Source organism: Gambusia affinis, linkage group LG06, assembly GCF_019740435.1.
Source record: "Gambusia affinis linkage group LG06, SWU_Gaff_1.0, whole genome shotgun sequence".
Classification (NCBI taxonomy): Eukaryota; Metazoa; Chordata; class Actinopteri; order Cyprinodontiformes; family Poeciliidae; genus Gambusia; species Gambusia affinis.
The window spans coordinates 10784530-10800104 of record NC_057873.1 but is presented as its reverse complement, the minus strand read 5'-3'; the positions used below and the strand labels follow the sequence as shown (position 1 = coordinate 10800104).

The 15575-nt window shown below is 37.7% G+C and overlaps 1 protein-coding gene across 1 annotated transcript in view; it reads left to right on the top strand.

Moving 5' to 3' along the window:
• Positions 1 to 14567, top strand: part of lrrc75a (leucine rich repeat containing 75A) — a 46619-nt gene extending 32052 nt beyond the window's left edge. Inside the window, exons 4-5 of the mRNA XM_044118778.1 lie at positions 5803 to 6076; positions 6924 to 14567. Of these exons, the coding sequence (XP_043974713.1) occupies positions 5803 to 6076; positions 6924 to 7544 (895 nt within the window). The 3' untranslated portion in view covers positions 7545 to 14567. The remainder of the gene's footprint in view (positions 1 to 5802; positions 6077 to 6923) is intronic.
• The last annotated feature ends 1008 nt before the right edge of the window (positions 14568 to 15575 follow it).

The following is a 15575-nucleotide window of genomic DNA, read 5'->3' as shown; positions in this document are numbered from 1 at the left end:
CAAAAATTAAGTTAAATTCAATTCAGTTTTATTTGTATGGCGCCAATTCCCAACAAATGTCATCTCACGGCACTTTAGAAAACAATCATTTCAATTCAATCAGACATAAACAGAGCAGCAGTGCATTAAACTCAATTAATTATTCAAGGTAGCTTAAAAGGTTTCTAAGGAAATCCAGAACATATTAGTTCAAGAGTCATTGATTTGCAACATTCACTTCTCCTGGACATCCTAATCGGTTGGCACTGCCCCGTTACCTAGCAACCAAAGCAGAGCCCTGCCCGTTACCTAGAAACCAAAGCAGAGCCTGATTACTGGATAGGACAGTAATCAAGGTTTTTATTTAATATAAATACATACATAAATATTTATGTATATGTACAAAATAAACAAAAATTACATAAACAGTGACATGCAAGTATTTGAGTCACCAGAAAATGCTGAGTAATAATTCTCAGATTAGGATAAACAGCTCAGACGTTACAGAAATCTCATAAACTGATATCTCGAATCTCTAAAATCTATTTCTTTAAATCCAAAATCAGACAATAACCTGTGAAAAATAAACTGTCTGCAAGAAAAGTAGCATGCTACCTATTCCAATTATACAGAAAAAAATATGTTGGCGTGTGAATGAAATGTCTTGTCCTGGTACCTTAAATGAAGATGTAAGAATGAAGGATGAAATCAATGAGGCAGCATCAGTCTCTGATTTAGGTAATATGAATGTTCAAACAAAGCAACAGTGAAGAATATTGTTGGAGTATTCTCACCTAGATTACCACTTCAGTGTCAGATTTGTCTTTCACTTTGTCTCTGGTTGAAATTGGCCTAATCAGTGTAATGACATGCTGCAATGATTGGATTAAATCAGACTGTGCATAGAAGTAGTTCCTGATGGTAAATGATTTGATAAAGCTGAACAAGGTAATTACATTGCAGTCGGTGACATCTCCTGATATTACATGGAAACGTACACAAAGCTTACTTGTGCATAACCTCTACACTATCTTTGTGAATCTTATTGTACGGAAGTTTAAATATAATTTCTTCTGCCTCCCTCACCTTCCTGTGTCCTCCCAGGTCACAAAAACACACAGTTAATTGAGAAAACAAGTTAAAAGGAAGTGTGTAAATGGTGTAAACTTAGGATAAAGCAATATCCTGATATCATAAATGCATATTCTGCCTCCACAGCTTTATTCATATACATCAGGCAAGAATTTGTTTATGAGTCTTTTTCAGGAAACAAGTGGGCAGTTCCAGGCCGTTCAGAAGTGATCAAAACAATTGTGTATTAGGAATTGTTGTGGAAATACACTTTATGTTTCATCATATTTTAGTAGAAAATGTTACAGGTTTTTTCTTATTGGTGGTGAACTTAAGATGAACCATTTCAAAAGTATATTCCAAGAACAGTATGAAATGTTAGTAATGACATCCGCCTTATTACCTAACTATTTCCTTAGTGTGGGGACAAGAGGAGGAGTAGCTGCTGAGTCACAAGTTATTATAATGTCACTGTAATAATCAGAGCTGCACAGGGTCCAAGATGTTGCTCTGATTCTGCCAGGTTTCTAACAGATTTTTGGTCATTTATTTTAGATTCCTCATTATACCAGATCAACAGAAAAGCAACAACAGACTGATGTTATGCACATACACAGATACTGAACTGTAGTGCCACTGAGTTAACTTGAGATTTTTCCAATTGAGCTAGCTTGACTTCAGTTATATAAGTCCAGTTGGGTGTCGCTCAGTTAATTTTTGCCTCAAAAAACAATCTGATGATATTGAAAAATCTCATCAGAAAAAGAACTAATGTTGTGTGCAAGTTGTGCTAAAAGGAGGCAGCCTATCACCGGCACTATTAAACTCTAAAATACCATTTCAATGCCAAACATGTTGCAGCAGCACAGATGTCTCCAACGCTAATGTCAACATTATCTCTGTTGTAGAACGCATATGTCCATTCATTTAATAATTTAGCATCAAAAAGGGGTCATGAATTAAAAATGCTGCTTATTTTGTCAACATAAGTTTTAATAAAAATTTGAATTAATTGCCATTAATTACACACCATGCAATCAACTTTATTAAAAACTTTAATTGAATCTCATCATTAATTAAAGCTGCAGTACTTAACATTTTTATTTATTTTTTTTACATATTTGTTGATACTGTCACTATGTCATGACAGTATGATATGAGATGGCTAATCAGTGAAAAAGTCAAGCTCCTCTACCTTCTCCCACCGCTACCAGTTGCAACACCCAATCAGAGCAAGGAGGCGAGTCTTAGAGTTGTCAATCATCCTCTGTGTGGCGCTGGTCTACTCTCCCTCGCCCCTTTGCACTCTGCCATGCTGATGATGGCAGATAAACGGTTTTCCTGGAACAATGAGTTGTTTCTCCACCATTAGCCCATTGAGCAGCAAGTACAAGAGATTCATTGACAGCGCTAAGACGTGCCTTCTGGCTCTGATTGGTTGTTTTTGGTCGGGAGCGGTGCATTTCTTCAGATGGCACTGATAGCTCAGGAAGGAGGTGGAGGAGATTGATCATTTCACAGATGATCTGTCTCATAACCAACTGTCACGACATGTTGACGGTTTTAACAAATATGTAAAAAACTCTTTTTTTATATACAAAATATATTGCAGATATAATATATACTTTTACTTTCCAGGAATGAACCCAGAATGACATTCGTAGAGGAGAATCATCCTCCCTTCCACCGTATCGCCGGGTGTTGTTCAGACAGAGGGTGGATGAAGCTGGTTTGAAGCTGGGAGGAGTGTGTCACATTCTTTGGCGTGGGATTCTGGTCTGAAGCCAAATACATCATGACTTCCTTTAGCTTCTCATCTGTTTTTTATTTCCACTCTGCGACTCATGTCTGCTCTTGTTTATTGCTTCAAATCGATGAGAAGAGAGCACCACTGGAAGCTGTATGAGCTGTGACAGGCTATGGGGCTCAAAGCCATGGGAAAGCAAACCATGAAATCATAGGAGAAAAATCCCTCCATGCTGTTAGCACATCAGACTGCATGCAGCTCTTAAAAGATTGCCTTTGGGTTTAAGTGTGTGTAATTTTACTTTCTGGTGGTCTTGTGAACTCGGTGTGGAAGAGGAGGGGCTGCTGAACATGGGAGGTGGTATTATGGACTGGAACAGTTAGATCAGTGTTTTCAATCTTGGAGTAACAGAGAACGGAGGGCATCACCGCACCAGCTGTGTCAACTAATTAGCACACTTTCACTTAGTGTAGAGGAGGAAATGGTCTGCTTGGACTGGGGTTGGTGCGCGTCCCTTCAGGGCTGCTGTGGGAAGTAGTTGGAGATCACTTACCCAGACTGTCAGGGGCAGCATCATCTGCCTCAAGGTGTTTTTTTTAAAGCACTTCATTACCGATTACATATACTTACATGTTTTTTCCCTTATACTCCCATTACACTCTAGCATATCTGTTTTTCATTTCAGTGGCATAGAAGGATGTGATTTCTCAGGAGAATAACCTCCTGGAATCATCCTACTATCTATCTCCACTAGTGATTTTGACCAATATTGATTCCGATGTTGATATTGCAGTAATGGCTGTTAACCCATATTTACAGATGCAATACTTTACTACCCTTTCAACACTTTGAAAAAAGCAAAAAACACTACATCACAATCACTGTCACATGACCAAACAAATACCCTCTTTCATTGCTGGTCCTGTAGGTTGACTTTGAAGCATATACATTCAGGTTCACCAAATTTATTCTGACAAAAGATGAAATCAAAGTGGTTAACTTCAGTCCAGCAGCTAATAAATAACCCTAAACAAAATACAAAACAATAGCTCCCAGTGAACCATTGATAACAGTTATCAGCAGTTAACATTTGTAAAATAGCTAAAATGGACTACATTAATAATAGTTAAAAATATATACCAAACATAGCAAAATTACTCATAAAACACTGTACATTCTTACATTTGTCCAATATATATTTTAAAATATAATGTAAAGAAAACAAAGCTGATTATTCATACCACAGTTACAGATGGCAACACAAAAAGGGGGAGGAGCTATCAGTTACGGTTACTATGGAAACCACCAACTGTCAAGCGCAGCATAACTGAATTTAAAACACAGATAAATGTCTGAAGAAGCAACTTGTTGACTAAATAAAATAAATTCAAAGAATAAACAAACACATTTTGACAAACGTCACATTTATGATATTGTTAAAACAAAACCCTATTACATGGGCACTGGTGTATTTTTATTTCACTTGGACAAAAACAGATTCATTTTTGCTATTTTAATACTTTTGTTTTGTCTAGAAGCCTCATACGATAGAGGCTTGTTGAACATGTAGGAAATGGCAGAAGGAAACTGCAGTTTAATGAGATTCATGGTTTAAGTCCCCCGAGACCCCAGATTGTAAAGTTCTGCCTGAGAGAATCCTTCTGATCCCAACCGAGACGAATGACCTTAGCTGGAAACACAGAAATGAGGTAAAAGAAATAAGATCAGGTTCAGTCAGACGTGTCCACTTGTTGCTTGTTCAGTGTCAATTCAGAATGCAATATAATCTTTTTATTTCCTGGTGTTCAGACTGAAACCGAAACATTCTGAAAATCTCTGAGTCTTTACTTTTCAGTGGGTGATTAGTGGCAGCCATAGTGTATAACAAATACAGAAGAAGAATGGATTACAAATGTTTGATCCTCAGAATATGTCCTTACTTGACCGACATGGAATGTTAAAGAGATGCAGTAAAAATATAAAGAAACCCAAAAGTGAATCACATCCCTGTACCTTGACCTAACCAATCAGAAACCGGTATCTTAAAATCAAATCTAAAATATAACTCAATAACAAGGGACTGTCTCTGTGACCAGACAGAGGGAACAAAACCATTTTGGGAAGCTAAATTTGACCTCTCTTTTTTGCTTTGGGCTGCTGTGTCCTAGATTCCCCTAAAGTCCCTCTGGCTCACGAACAGATAAATGTATTCATCTGCTAACTGATGATAACAGTTCAGCCCTGCAGTCCACAAGATGGCTGGTTGTTTCTCAATATATCATCAAATTTTTTTCTTTTATGTGCCAAATGTTAATTCGCTGCCAGGTACAGACACCAAAATTTATTTTTGACTGTTTTTGTTTTCAAACAGCATTCGAGACAAACAACCCCAAACAACAAACATTTATTGTTTTTTAACAGTTTTATTTTCTTATTTGCTACACTTTAAATATGCAGTATGCAATTTTTATAAACATGTTATTTTTATATTTGTTAAAAGTAACTATATGACAGTATAATCCAAGACAGAAAATCTGTGAAAAAAAAAATAAAATCTGACTCTGCCCTCTCCCTGTTGTCCTACTGCCATGTGCAGAAATACAAAAACAACCAGTCAGAGCCAGACAGATATTTTTCAGAGTCATCTTAATCTGATTTTCAGCTAATTTTGAGTAAGGACGAGAAGCAGCCAAATAATTATGCACAATTTATATGGGTTTGATCTCCTTATTGCACAAATACAAATTACCTGCTACATTTTGGACTTGAAAAATATGTATATAATTATTATATAGTCCAAGTGATGACCTACTATTGAATATTATGTGCAGAATGTATTGTGAAAATAGTGCAATTGTTAGTCGTATAAAACCAGTCATGGTAAATAACGCTATAATTGCAAAAAGTGTGACTTTATGATAGTGAAAAATTATGAACAGTTTGAGTGATCGCTAAAAGGATCTGACCCACACCGTATTAGATATTTTTTGTTCTTGTGTCTCCAGCCTAAAGTTGGTGCTGTCAGCCCCGTTGTCCAGCGGCGCCCTGGATCTGTCTGGCATCCCTCTAACGACTCGCGACATGGAGCGTCTGTCTGCACACCTGCAGCGTCACGCGTCCAACTTGGTCAGCTTGGAGCTGGGCTTCACCGAGCTGACCGACGAGGCTTTCCTCCAGCTCCTCCCTACGCTGGCTGCTCTGCCGCACCTGGAGACCCTGGCTCTGAACGGAAACAGACTGACCAGAGCTATTCTGAAGGAGCTCACTGATGCCCTGAAGGTCAGAAATGATTGTCTTTTTTTTTTTATATACCATTGGTAATAATCAGGTGTTGTCGTGATGTTTGGGGGATTGTTGTTTTTGTCATGGGGTTTGTGTCTTTCATAGTCTTTGCTTATTTATTTGTGGGTTAGGATTTATAGTTGTCCTGGTGTCATGTTTTTTTTCTCTAGGTTATTTTCCATTTGTGTTATGTTTTATTTAAATTAAAGTTTTGTTTAGGTTATATGGTTTCTTGATAATCTAATTCCCATGCTGGTCTCATCTTTGTTTATTCTTATCCTAGTCTCACTTGTCTTGGTTCTGTTCTAGCCTTGATTATTATTGTCCCTGTGCTTCAGTCCTGTTATGTTCCAGTTTCCATGTTTTAGTTTTCTTTAGTTTCATTTGTGCTGAGAAGGTTCTGTCATCCTTTACATGAAAGGTTTTATTTCCTGTAGTCTCTCTCTAGTCTGCTTCCCTCAGATCAGTTTTCTTCTTGTTAATTTAGCTCATGTGTTTGACCCGTGTTACCTGATCAGTTATCTTCCTCACCTGTCTCACGTAGTATTGAAATTTCTACTCATTCCTTTGTCTTGGGATTCTTGTGCATTTTATGACTGTACTTTGATGAACACTTATGTCCATGTCAAGTCCTTTAAGTTTAAGTAAATCTTCAACATCCCATGTTGGCGTTTTTATTCCCTATTTTCACCATCACCTGCCGTGATAGGTGTAGTAAAATTCTTTTTTTCAGGTCTTTTAAAAGACTAGAGTATTTAAACCTAATGCAGCTAATGTGGATCCTCAAAAATAAAAAGTAATGGAGATAAACATCTCTTTTTAATGTGATTATTTCCCCTTTCAGGACCCAAGCAGTTTTCCAAGTGTGACATGGATTGATTTGGGGAACAACGTGGACATCTTCTCCTTGCCTCAGCCCTTCCTGGTCAGCCTGAGGAAGCGCTGCCCCAAGCAAGGCAACCTGCCCACCATCCTGGAGTTCGGCGAGAGTCAGGCCAGCGACCCTCCCGACAGGCCACGGGGTCTCGGAGAGGAGGAGGAGACTGACGATACCAACCTGACTGAGAGCATGGGCGAGCTCCGATCGGAGGTGGAGGAGGAGATGGACGGAGAGACGGAGATCGAGGAGATGATGGAAGAGCTGTTGGACTTCGACAGGGAGATTCAGGGCAAAGACGACGAGGAGGACAGCATGTGGACGCTGGGGGAGCAGCGGATAGCGACAGTGAGGAGCAGGAGAGCGTGGCGAGAGGAGGAAGAGAAGGAGAAGGAAAAAGAGAAGGCGGACCAGAGGAGAGACATAAGACCCAGGAGGAGGGCGGTGATGGCGGAGGATGAGGACGACACACAGAGCCGTTCATCCCGCCTGTCCTGTTCCAGCCAGTCCCAACACTCCTTTGCCGTAGTTGAGCCAATAAGAGTGGAGGAGGAGGACATGACGGACCAATCGGAACATTTAACTTGAGTGTTGCTCCCAGATCTGCTTGTGTTTTCCTTCTTGTGTCCCGTCCTGTGTGGACAGAGGCAATGGGAGTACAGGCTGCAGCGTTGCATGCGGTCCTTATGAACAAGCCCCCGCTCGTGATTTATGACCAACCGATCTGATACACCTGAGGATGTACAGAATAGAGTGATGAGGCTCAATGCAGAATGTTGATCTTTAATCAGGTCCTTCCTTGTTTTAGTCGTGCTAATACCTACATGTGCCTGTAGCACCTCTGTTTGCTGGTTCAAAATTAGATGAAACCAGGCTGGAGAATATTTCCCTCCCACAACCAGCACTGACAGGATCAGAAGGCGAGCAGGAATCAAACGTTAAGCCATCGGTGTAAATCTGCTGCTGCAGTCGAAGCAAACAGGTGCGCAGTGTTTCACAGGCGGAGAGCAAACCAGTCGCCATGAAGAAGTTAGAAAAGAAAACTTGCTATTTTAGACTGAATGTGTACAGAGGATAGATGTGCTAGGACCGGCCACGTCTCCAAACATGAAACATTTATAAGTATTTTTCCTCATAATCTAGGTCATGCTTTTACTCCATGGTTCAGTACATGAGCATGCGTCACATGCTTACAGCGCTGTGTTTATATATAGCCCCCGCTGCCCCTATGGTTGCACTCAGGTAGCAGTATGTAGCTTTCACCCAGCTGTGCTTTCCCTCCTCGCGTAACATCATGCAGAACTTTAACAGATCAACTGTATTTTTGGTTGTACTATAAATATCAAAATATATATAAGATGTTTGAGGAGATATTGTGTAGCTTTGTTCTGAGGTTCTGACAACCAAGAGCTTATATTTAGTATTATTGGAGTCTGGAGCAGCAATATTTGTGAGCTAAACTAGTCTATTAGACATTTTATAAGGGAACAAGTTGATTGTTGCAAAGAGACAGACCTAGACATGTAGAGAAATATATGAGAATTAAAACGTAGCTTCATCCAAATGCAGTAAATATTTATAAAGTCAGATTTTGTCTCGTTCACAGGTGGAGCTGAACAACCAGGTAATCAATCAGCAACACTTCTGTGTCAATCTTCACTTTTCCACTTTTGAAAAATTCCCCTAGCAGCTGCAATGAAACTAGTTAATGTTAGAGCAAATGCATGTTTAGAAACATTTGGCAATCATGACCTGTCTTCTAAAAGGCAAAGCTAATATCTGTCCAACATCCTCCGGTACATTGTGTCTCCTTACATTAGACGACAAGCATGGAGAATAACTTCCATCAGTTGTTAAAGCCAATAGGAAACATTCTTTAGTGAATATTAAGTGACAAGTAGTCGGTACAAAACAGGCTGAAAATCTTATCAAGGAGTGAGTTATGCAGCGATTCAAGCTGCAAAGATACAAAACACTAAATGGACAAAAAAAACCATAATGCCTGGTGAGAAACAAATGTATCGCATTTATTCGTTTTCAAACAGACTTTAAAGGAACACATGGGAGTCAGGAAGTCTGTGCTACAAAGTAAACTGTGAAGCCTGAACAGAAAGTTTTTGTGCAGCTTTCAACATTAGCTTTGAATCTGGTATTTCTAAACTTCAATTGAAACATCAGAGAAAACGAGAACCTAGAGAGAAATATTTATTTTGTAGCCAGTACCTCTTATGTTTTGTAAGCTTAACGGTTCTGTTAGCATATAACTTTCTGCTAGTGAATGAAGCTAACAGCTAGTCCAAGAAGGGCCGGGTTAAAACTGCTCCAGTTTTAAAAGCACCATAGTGATTTACACAAACAGTTTTATGAACCTTTGAAGGTAGATATTTTCATGGCCTCACTTTTTATTTATTTAGATGAAAAATGAAACTCATGCTTACTACACAGCATGCACAAATTTTTGCTTTTTACACTGCTTTCCTTTTATATCAGGCATTTATTCTGACCTGAAAACCTGTCCATATTCCTTTCTCATTGCATGTTTCTCTCAGGAGAGTCACAGTTGACATTCAGCCTCCAACCTCCATTTTCTGTGTGAATAACCATTGACTCTTCTGCAAATAACCCTCCAAAGTAAAAATCTTAACAGTTTAAAGGTTTATTAAATAACATTTTTATGAACCTCTAAAGGGGTTTAAGATATTGAATTTGTTTTAAGATGTTAGAAATCAGTTTTGATCTTGGCCCTTCTTAGACTAGCCATTAACTTTAGCCTATGGAACCGTCCAAGCTAGATACTAAATGACGAGATCAAGCCTTAATTATAATGCTGATGAAACAGTAATAGCAAGCAGTAAAAAAAAAACATTTTTGACTGTCTGTGTTGTTGTTTTTGTGCAGAAATGCAAGAAATTGAAAAGTTCTTGAAAAAAATCTAATTATTTTTAGTAGAGAATCCTCTCACTGAAATTACATTAAACAAAATTCAGTTTCTTCAGAAGTACTTTTTATCTACAAACTGAAAAAAATGGCACTCAAGTTTTCAAAAGTAAATGTTTTTTTTTTTGGCTAACTATCCCGCTAAACACATAAAAAACTTATGGAGCACCAAGTTTATCCTTGAATGTAAAACTAAAATCATAAACCTGAGTCTGCAAGGATTTATTTGAGAGCTACGTATATTTTTGGCTCCTGAGAAGGCAGTTTTTAGGTCCTGTTCAATGTTCACCTACAGTAAAAAATGTGAACAGGTCCATGTGGATACCCTAAGAACAAATGCTTTGTGGTTATCCCTATGAGTTAATATTTTTCAGTACATTTCTCCTTATATGTTGGTGAAAAATTAAGACTAACAAAGACAACAGATTTCAACTGGGATCAAGACAGTCTGCAGAACATTTTCTTAAGTTAAATATTTATTTTTGACTAACAAACTAATACTGCTGTTTGAAGTAAATCATTTTCGAAGCACGACAGATGAGATGGGATCATTTTCCTGCCTTTGTTGCTTTTGCATTGATCATTTTTCACATTTTCATTTGCTCAAAGCAGCATTGTTGCTTTGGTAGTGAATAACTGCATACAAAACTATTCTATTCTGTGTTTCTTTCTGTCTACAACAGTAAAATAATTTTGGTGAGTCTTCCTGCTAACTTCCAGCAGATTGGCTCACACGGTTTCTGTAGAAAAGGGCTGGCAAGTCCAGTCCATCAGAGATACTGTCATGCAACTTTCAGATGCACCCATGTCTCAACACACAAATGGCTGAAGCCCCTCATTACCATGTCATTCAATTCATTCAGGATACATCTAAAAGCTGCAGGAACGCGCATCCCTGGGCACAAAACTTTAACTCTAACCTGTCTTGTTCACTTTACAGTGAACAAGACAGCACCCATGTACTCCTAGGTGCCTGCTTCATATTGAAGTCCAGCCCAATCAAAATCCCCAATCCAATGAGTTTTATCAGTTTAGACCTTAACGGACCCTGTCAGGGTCTGCTAAGGCCAGTTTCTGCAGATCTAGGCTGACGATGCACCACCTGTCTGTCTTTGTTCTGCACTTAATTCTTGCTTGTGTTACTGCTTCACACTGCTGAGAGGAGATCTTCAATGTGCCTCTGTTGCTCATTTTGACCCGATGTTGCAGTACAGTCACGTGATCTTCGAGTGGAACTAAATATGCTGTAAAAAGGGAAAAGATTAGTTTTTAATTCTCATCTAGAGTCAACAGTTTCACTAAATAAGATGGGGCTCTTACTTTCTCTCTTGTAAAACTTAGTAACGACATCGATCACTGACACAACACAATTGCAGTTAGTTTCTAATAGATTCAGCCGCATCATGAAAATGGCAAATCAAACTGTAGCGTCAGTCAGTCATTAGCACACCATGGTGTCTTTGAACCACTACAGCGCCAGATGTTTTTTATGTTTATGACTTCAGTCTTAAGTGATCAAACAATGGGCCAAATGACATCACTTCAGGACATTTATCTGACTTAAAACACTTTAGTAGAGAGAGGAAAAAAAGGCCGTACAGTGCCAATAGAAAGTTTTCCGACTCTCTCAAGGCTTCTTATTTTACTGTGTATTTAATAAGAGGCTCAGTGAACACTGAACCCCATGCTGACCAATCAAAGGCATGTTTCTGGAGTGTTTCATTAATCAAGTCTCAGTTATGCAAAATAGAGAGGGGTTTTTACAAAGCGCAGACACAGGGAGGAATACAGGAATACTGTGAAACACTTAATGTGTGCAGCATGGGAATAAATATTGACAATAACCCATTTAATTTTGAGACAGTGGGGTGTTTCTTTATTGCTCTCAGCAGGATATTCCCAGAATCAGATCCTACCAGAAGTGCCATAAATGATTATCAGGCTTTAAATCCTTTTACCTGATGTAATTTCAACCAGAATTTATTAATTATTAATATTCAGAATAATTCAAACATTGTGGTCACCATCTGATGCTCTGTACCAGATTACAGGATCAGGTAAAACAGCAAAACCAAACAGAAACATACAACAGTGCAGATTAGTTTCGACAGACAAACAAATGTATAGACTTGATCATTAATTATAACACAGTTATAGTTAATGATTACATTTTTAAGCAGTTTTTATCTTATTTTTCCAAGTTAGATTAGAAAAACCTCAGAGATCTGATGATCCTCACATCATCGGGTAATATTTTCCACTCATTAGTTGCCTTTACAGAAAAAGCCAATTTCCCAGTAGCAGTCTGGTGAAATAGGATGCACATTTTTCCAGATGATATTCTCACTGATTGAATCATTTCTAAAGGGCGAGTATGCATAAAATCAGACAGCGGAGGAAGGGCCAGATCATTTACAATTGTGTGAACAAGACACAAATTACAAAATAATCTAACATATTTACAGCTCATAAACTTGTATTTCTCTAGAATCCTACAGTGGTGGGAATGCTGTGGCTTTTTATTCAAGGCTTTTAGAGTCTGTCTAAATAAAGTCTGCATCAAGAGAGAAACAATGTCTAATATGCTTACATTTTTTAAGGTTGAGTTTTACTTCTATCTTCAGATTGTTACCTAAGACTAATTAACCTAATAGTCAAGTTTTTGGACTGTGGGAGAAAACCAATGCATGAACAGGGAGAATATGCAAACTCTAGACTGGGATTCAAACCAGTACCTTTTTGCTGCAAGGCAACTATACAAGTTAGTTGCCTTGCAGCAACAAACTAGAATGATGTTAGTAAACATCATTCTACTCAAAAGCCGATATAGGTGCACCTATTCATTGATCTTAACTCAGAAAAACAACCATTTTTGAAGAGAGTGTGAATATACAGAAACTTTTTTTAGGCCAAGACGCAAATTATGCCCCAAAAATGTATGTAATTCTAGGTCTTGCTTTTTAATAAGGTAAACATGTGATGCCCTATCATATTTTGGATCTATTATAATTGTGTTATTCCTTTTCAACTTTATTTTTTAAATTTTATATAAGTTTTTTGTTAAGCAGGGACAATTAGTTACAATAAAAATACTGGTGGTTTTAATAAGAAAAGAAGAATCTTATTTTCATGGAGTTCTAGTTCTTTCCCCTTTGTCCTTCCTGGGTAAAAATTTAGTCATCGCTGCACTTTACAAAACATTAAGCTGATCCACATTCTCCACAGACAAAAATTAGTTACATTTTCTCACATTTAAACCCACAGATGTGCCTGCATATATGGCAAGACAAGAGACAGAGTGACAGCAGCTTTTCTATGAGAGCTCTCAAGGTCTGGTTATCTTAGGGCAGGAAAACACATCTGAAAAACAACCAGGACTTAAAATAGCCTGGTTCTACAGAAAGAAATTCTGTAGAAGCCTTGGAGATAACACACCTGAGTCTGGACCTTTCCCTGGAAGGGTCGGAAAACTTTCCCTTATCACAGATGGAGAAGACAGCCATAAATTAAACGTCATAAAATGACTTTAATGGAGAACTTTAGCTTAGATTTACCAAATACTCTCTGCCAAAGTTAAATATATGTTTTCTTCTGGTAAAGCCTTACAAATTCATCCAGAACCGTCCAGTGGTCTATTTTAACTGAATCTTCATCTTAGCTGTTCATCAGTGACAGGATGACATTTTTATGGACAGGTGTTAATGTTTATTGGTACCAGCAGGATATTAACAACTTTGCACATCCAACTAATATCAAAGAAAAAGGAATCCCTTTAATCCACCCTAACAATAAGCAAGTCTCCGAAACCAGTTTTATAAAGAATGAACCCTTTACAACAACAAATGACTTTAAATATTGCTTGCTATCTTGTACTTGAACTATCCTGTGTTGTTCTGTCAGAGCAACAGGCTTTGTTTATTCAGTGCTTTGGGGTCAGGGTCTTGCAGGTTCATTGTGGTGATTACTCTGACTCCCTTCCAACTGCTCGCAACGAGACCCAACCGGAGGTACGTGTACTTAATCATAATGAGCTGCCGCCACGCATACGTCTGCTTTTAATGTCAAGGTCACGGCAAATCGAAACAACCAGACCGCTGCTTGAATTAGCTCCATAAATCAACAGCTGGAGGCGATTAATTGGAATCTTCTGATTCAGGAAATTCAATAGAAAGAATTATCTTGACAGTACTTCAGCTTTTTGGTGAGAGAAGCTTATATGTTGGTCAGTTCAAGGCAAAGTTTTTAATTATAGCGAAGTATGTTTTTTTTTCCCTTCTTGCAGTCTGTGTAGGATTCCAGAGGCAGAATGGCGAGTTCCTCTCTGTTACAGTAAGACGATCATGGCGTTCACCTTGGACTTACAGAAAGCAACGAAAGATACTGTACATCCTCTTCAAGGACTCTACTGAGCTGATGTAGAAAAATAAACATAGGAGTGAATCTGTAGGCATGAATGGCCTTGGATCGTCTCTTGATCAGTGATTCTTTATTCTCTATATGCTCCTCAATCTACAGTATGCTTCTGTAATATTCTTTATACTAACTTAATTTTTTGTCACTTATCAATATGATTGTTTTGAAGAACTTTATAGACTTACTAAAATCCGAGATGATTTGTATGACTGTGATTTGCTGTATTGCCTTGGGTCTGACCAATAAAGTCTATGATAAGACAAAGAATAACTCAGCTCTTTTGTCTTTCTGACTCCTTTCATTTGCAACTGCCACTTATCTGATTTCACCAAAACAGCTGCTTCCTTAGTGGAATTGGCGATAAATGGACAAATAAAGTTAAAATAGTAAATGACACACTTTGCAAAGGTATTTATGCAGTTGCTTTCGAAAAAAAATTTTTTTTAGCTTTAAAAAAGGAAGGCATTGTTTTGACAGGTAATTTGACAAGTTGTACAATTCAACAAGAAAACCCAAAAAGTCAATTGAGGGTGGGATATTAAAAAGCTACAATAACCTGGTTGCATAAATGTTTACACCCTTAAACTAACTGCATTTTCTATTCATAGAGTGAAACACAAATACACACTTTATTCATATATATTAGTTTAAAACCTTAATGCACAAAAATAACTACTTTGTGCTGGCCTGTCACATACAGATGAGACACACTAACGTTTGTGTTTGCACTTTGATCAAATCTGAAAAAAAACTTTTAGAGGTATGAAAACTTTTGCAAGCTATTGTATTTGGATCTTTATCATTTCTTTTTGCATTTTTAAACTTCTTTGAGTAATGAAAGTAAATTATCTGACATTCATTGCTGAAAATTACTTTTCTTGAGTTGAAGGTGAACTGATCTTTAAAAACCTCGAAACATGACGGGGTATTATTTTCAACATCTTGTATAAGAGCTACAAATTATTTTTACGTTTCAGAATTTGGGAAGAGAAGAAAAACCTCATAAACCAGTAACAATATGTAAAGTCACTGTACAACTTACTGTAGAAAATGATTTGTGACATCTCTCCATGAGCAGATTAGTATAAGACAAAAGGAATACACTACAGCTAATTTATATCTAAATAAATATTTTCCAATATTTTCAAAAATCATGAAAGTGTATATCACACAAGTTCCAATACGTACCAAAACTAATGTGTGCTTAGTGACATCTAGTGGACATTAAGATAAATTGCACATTCATATTTCTTTTCCCTTGTTGAAAAT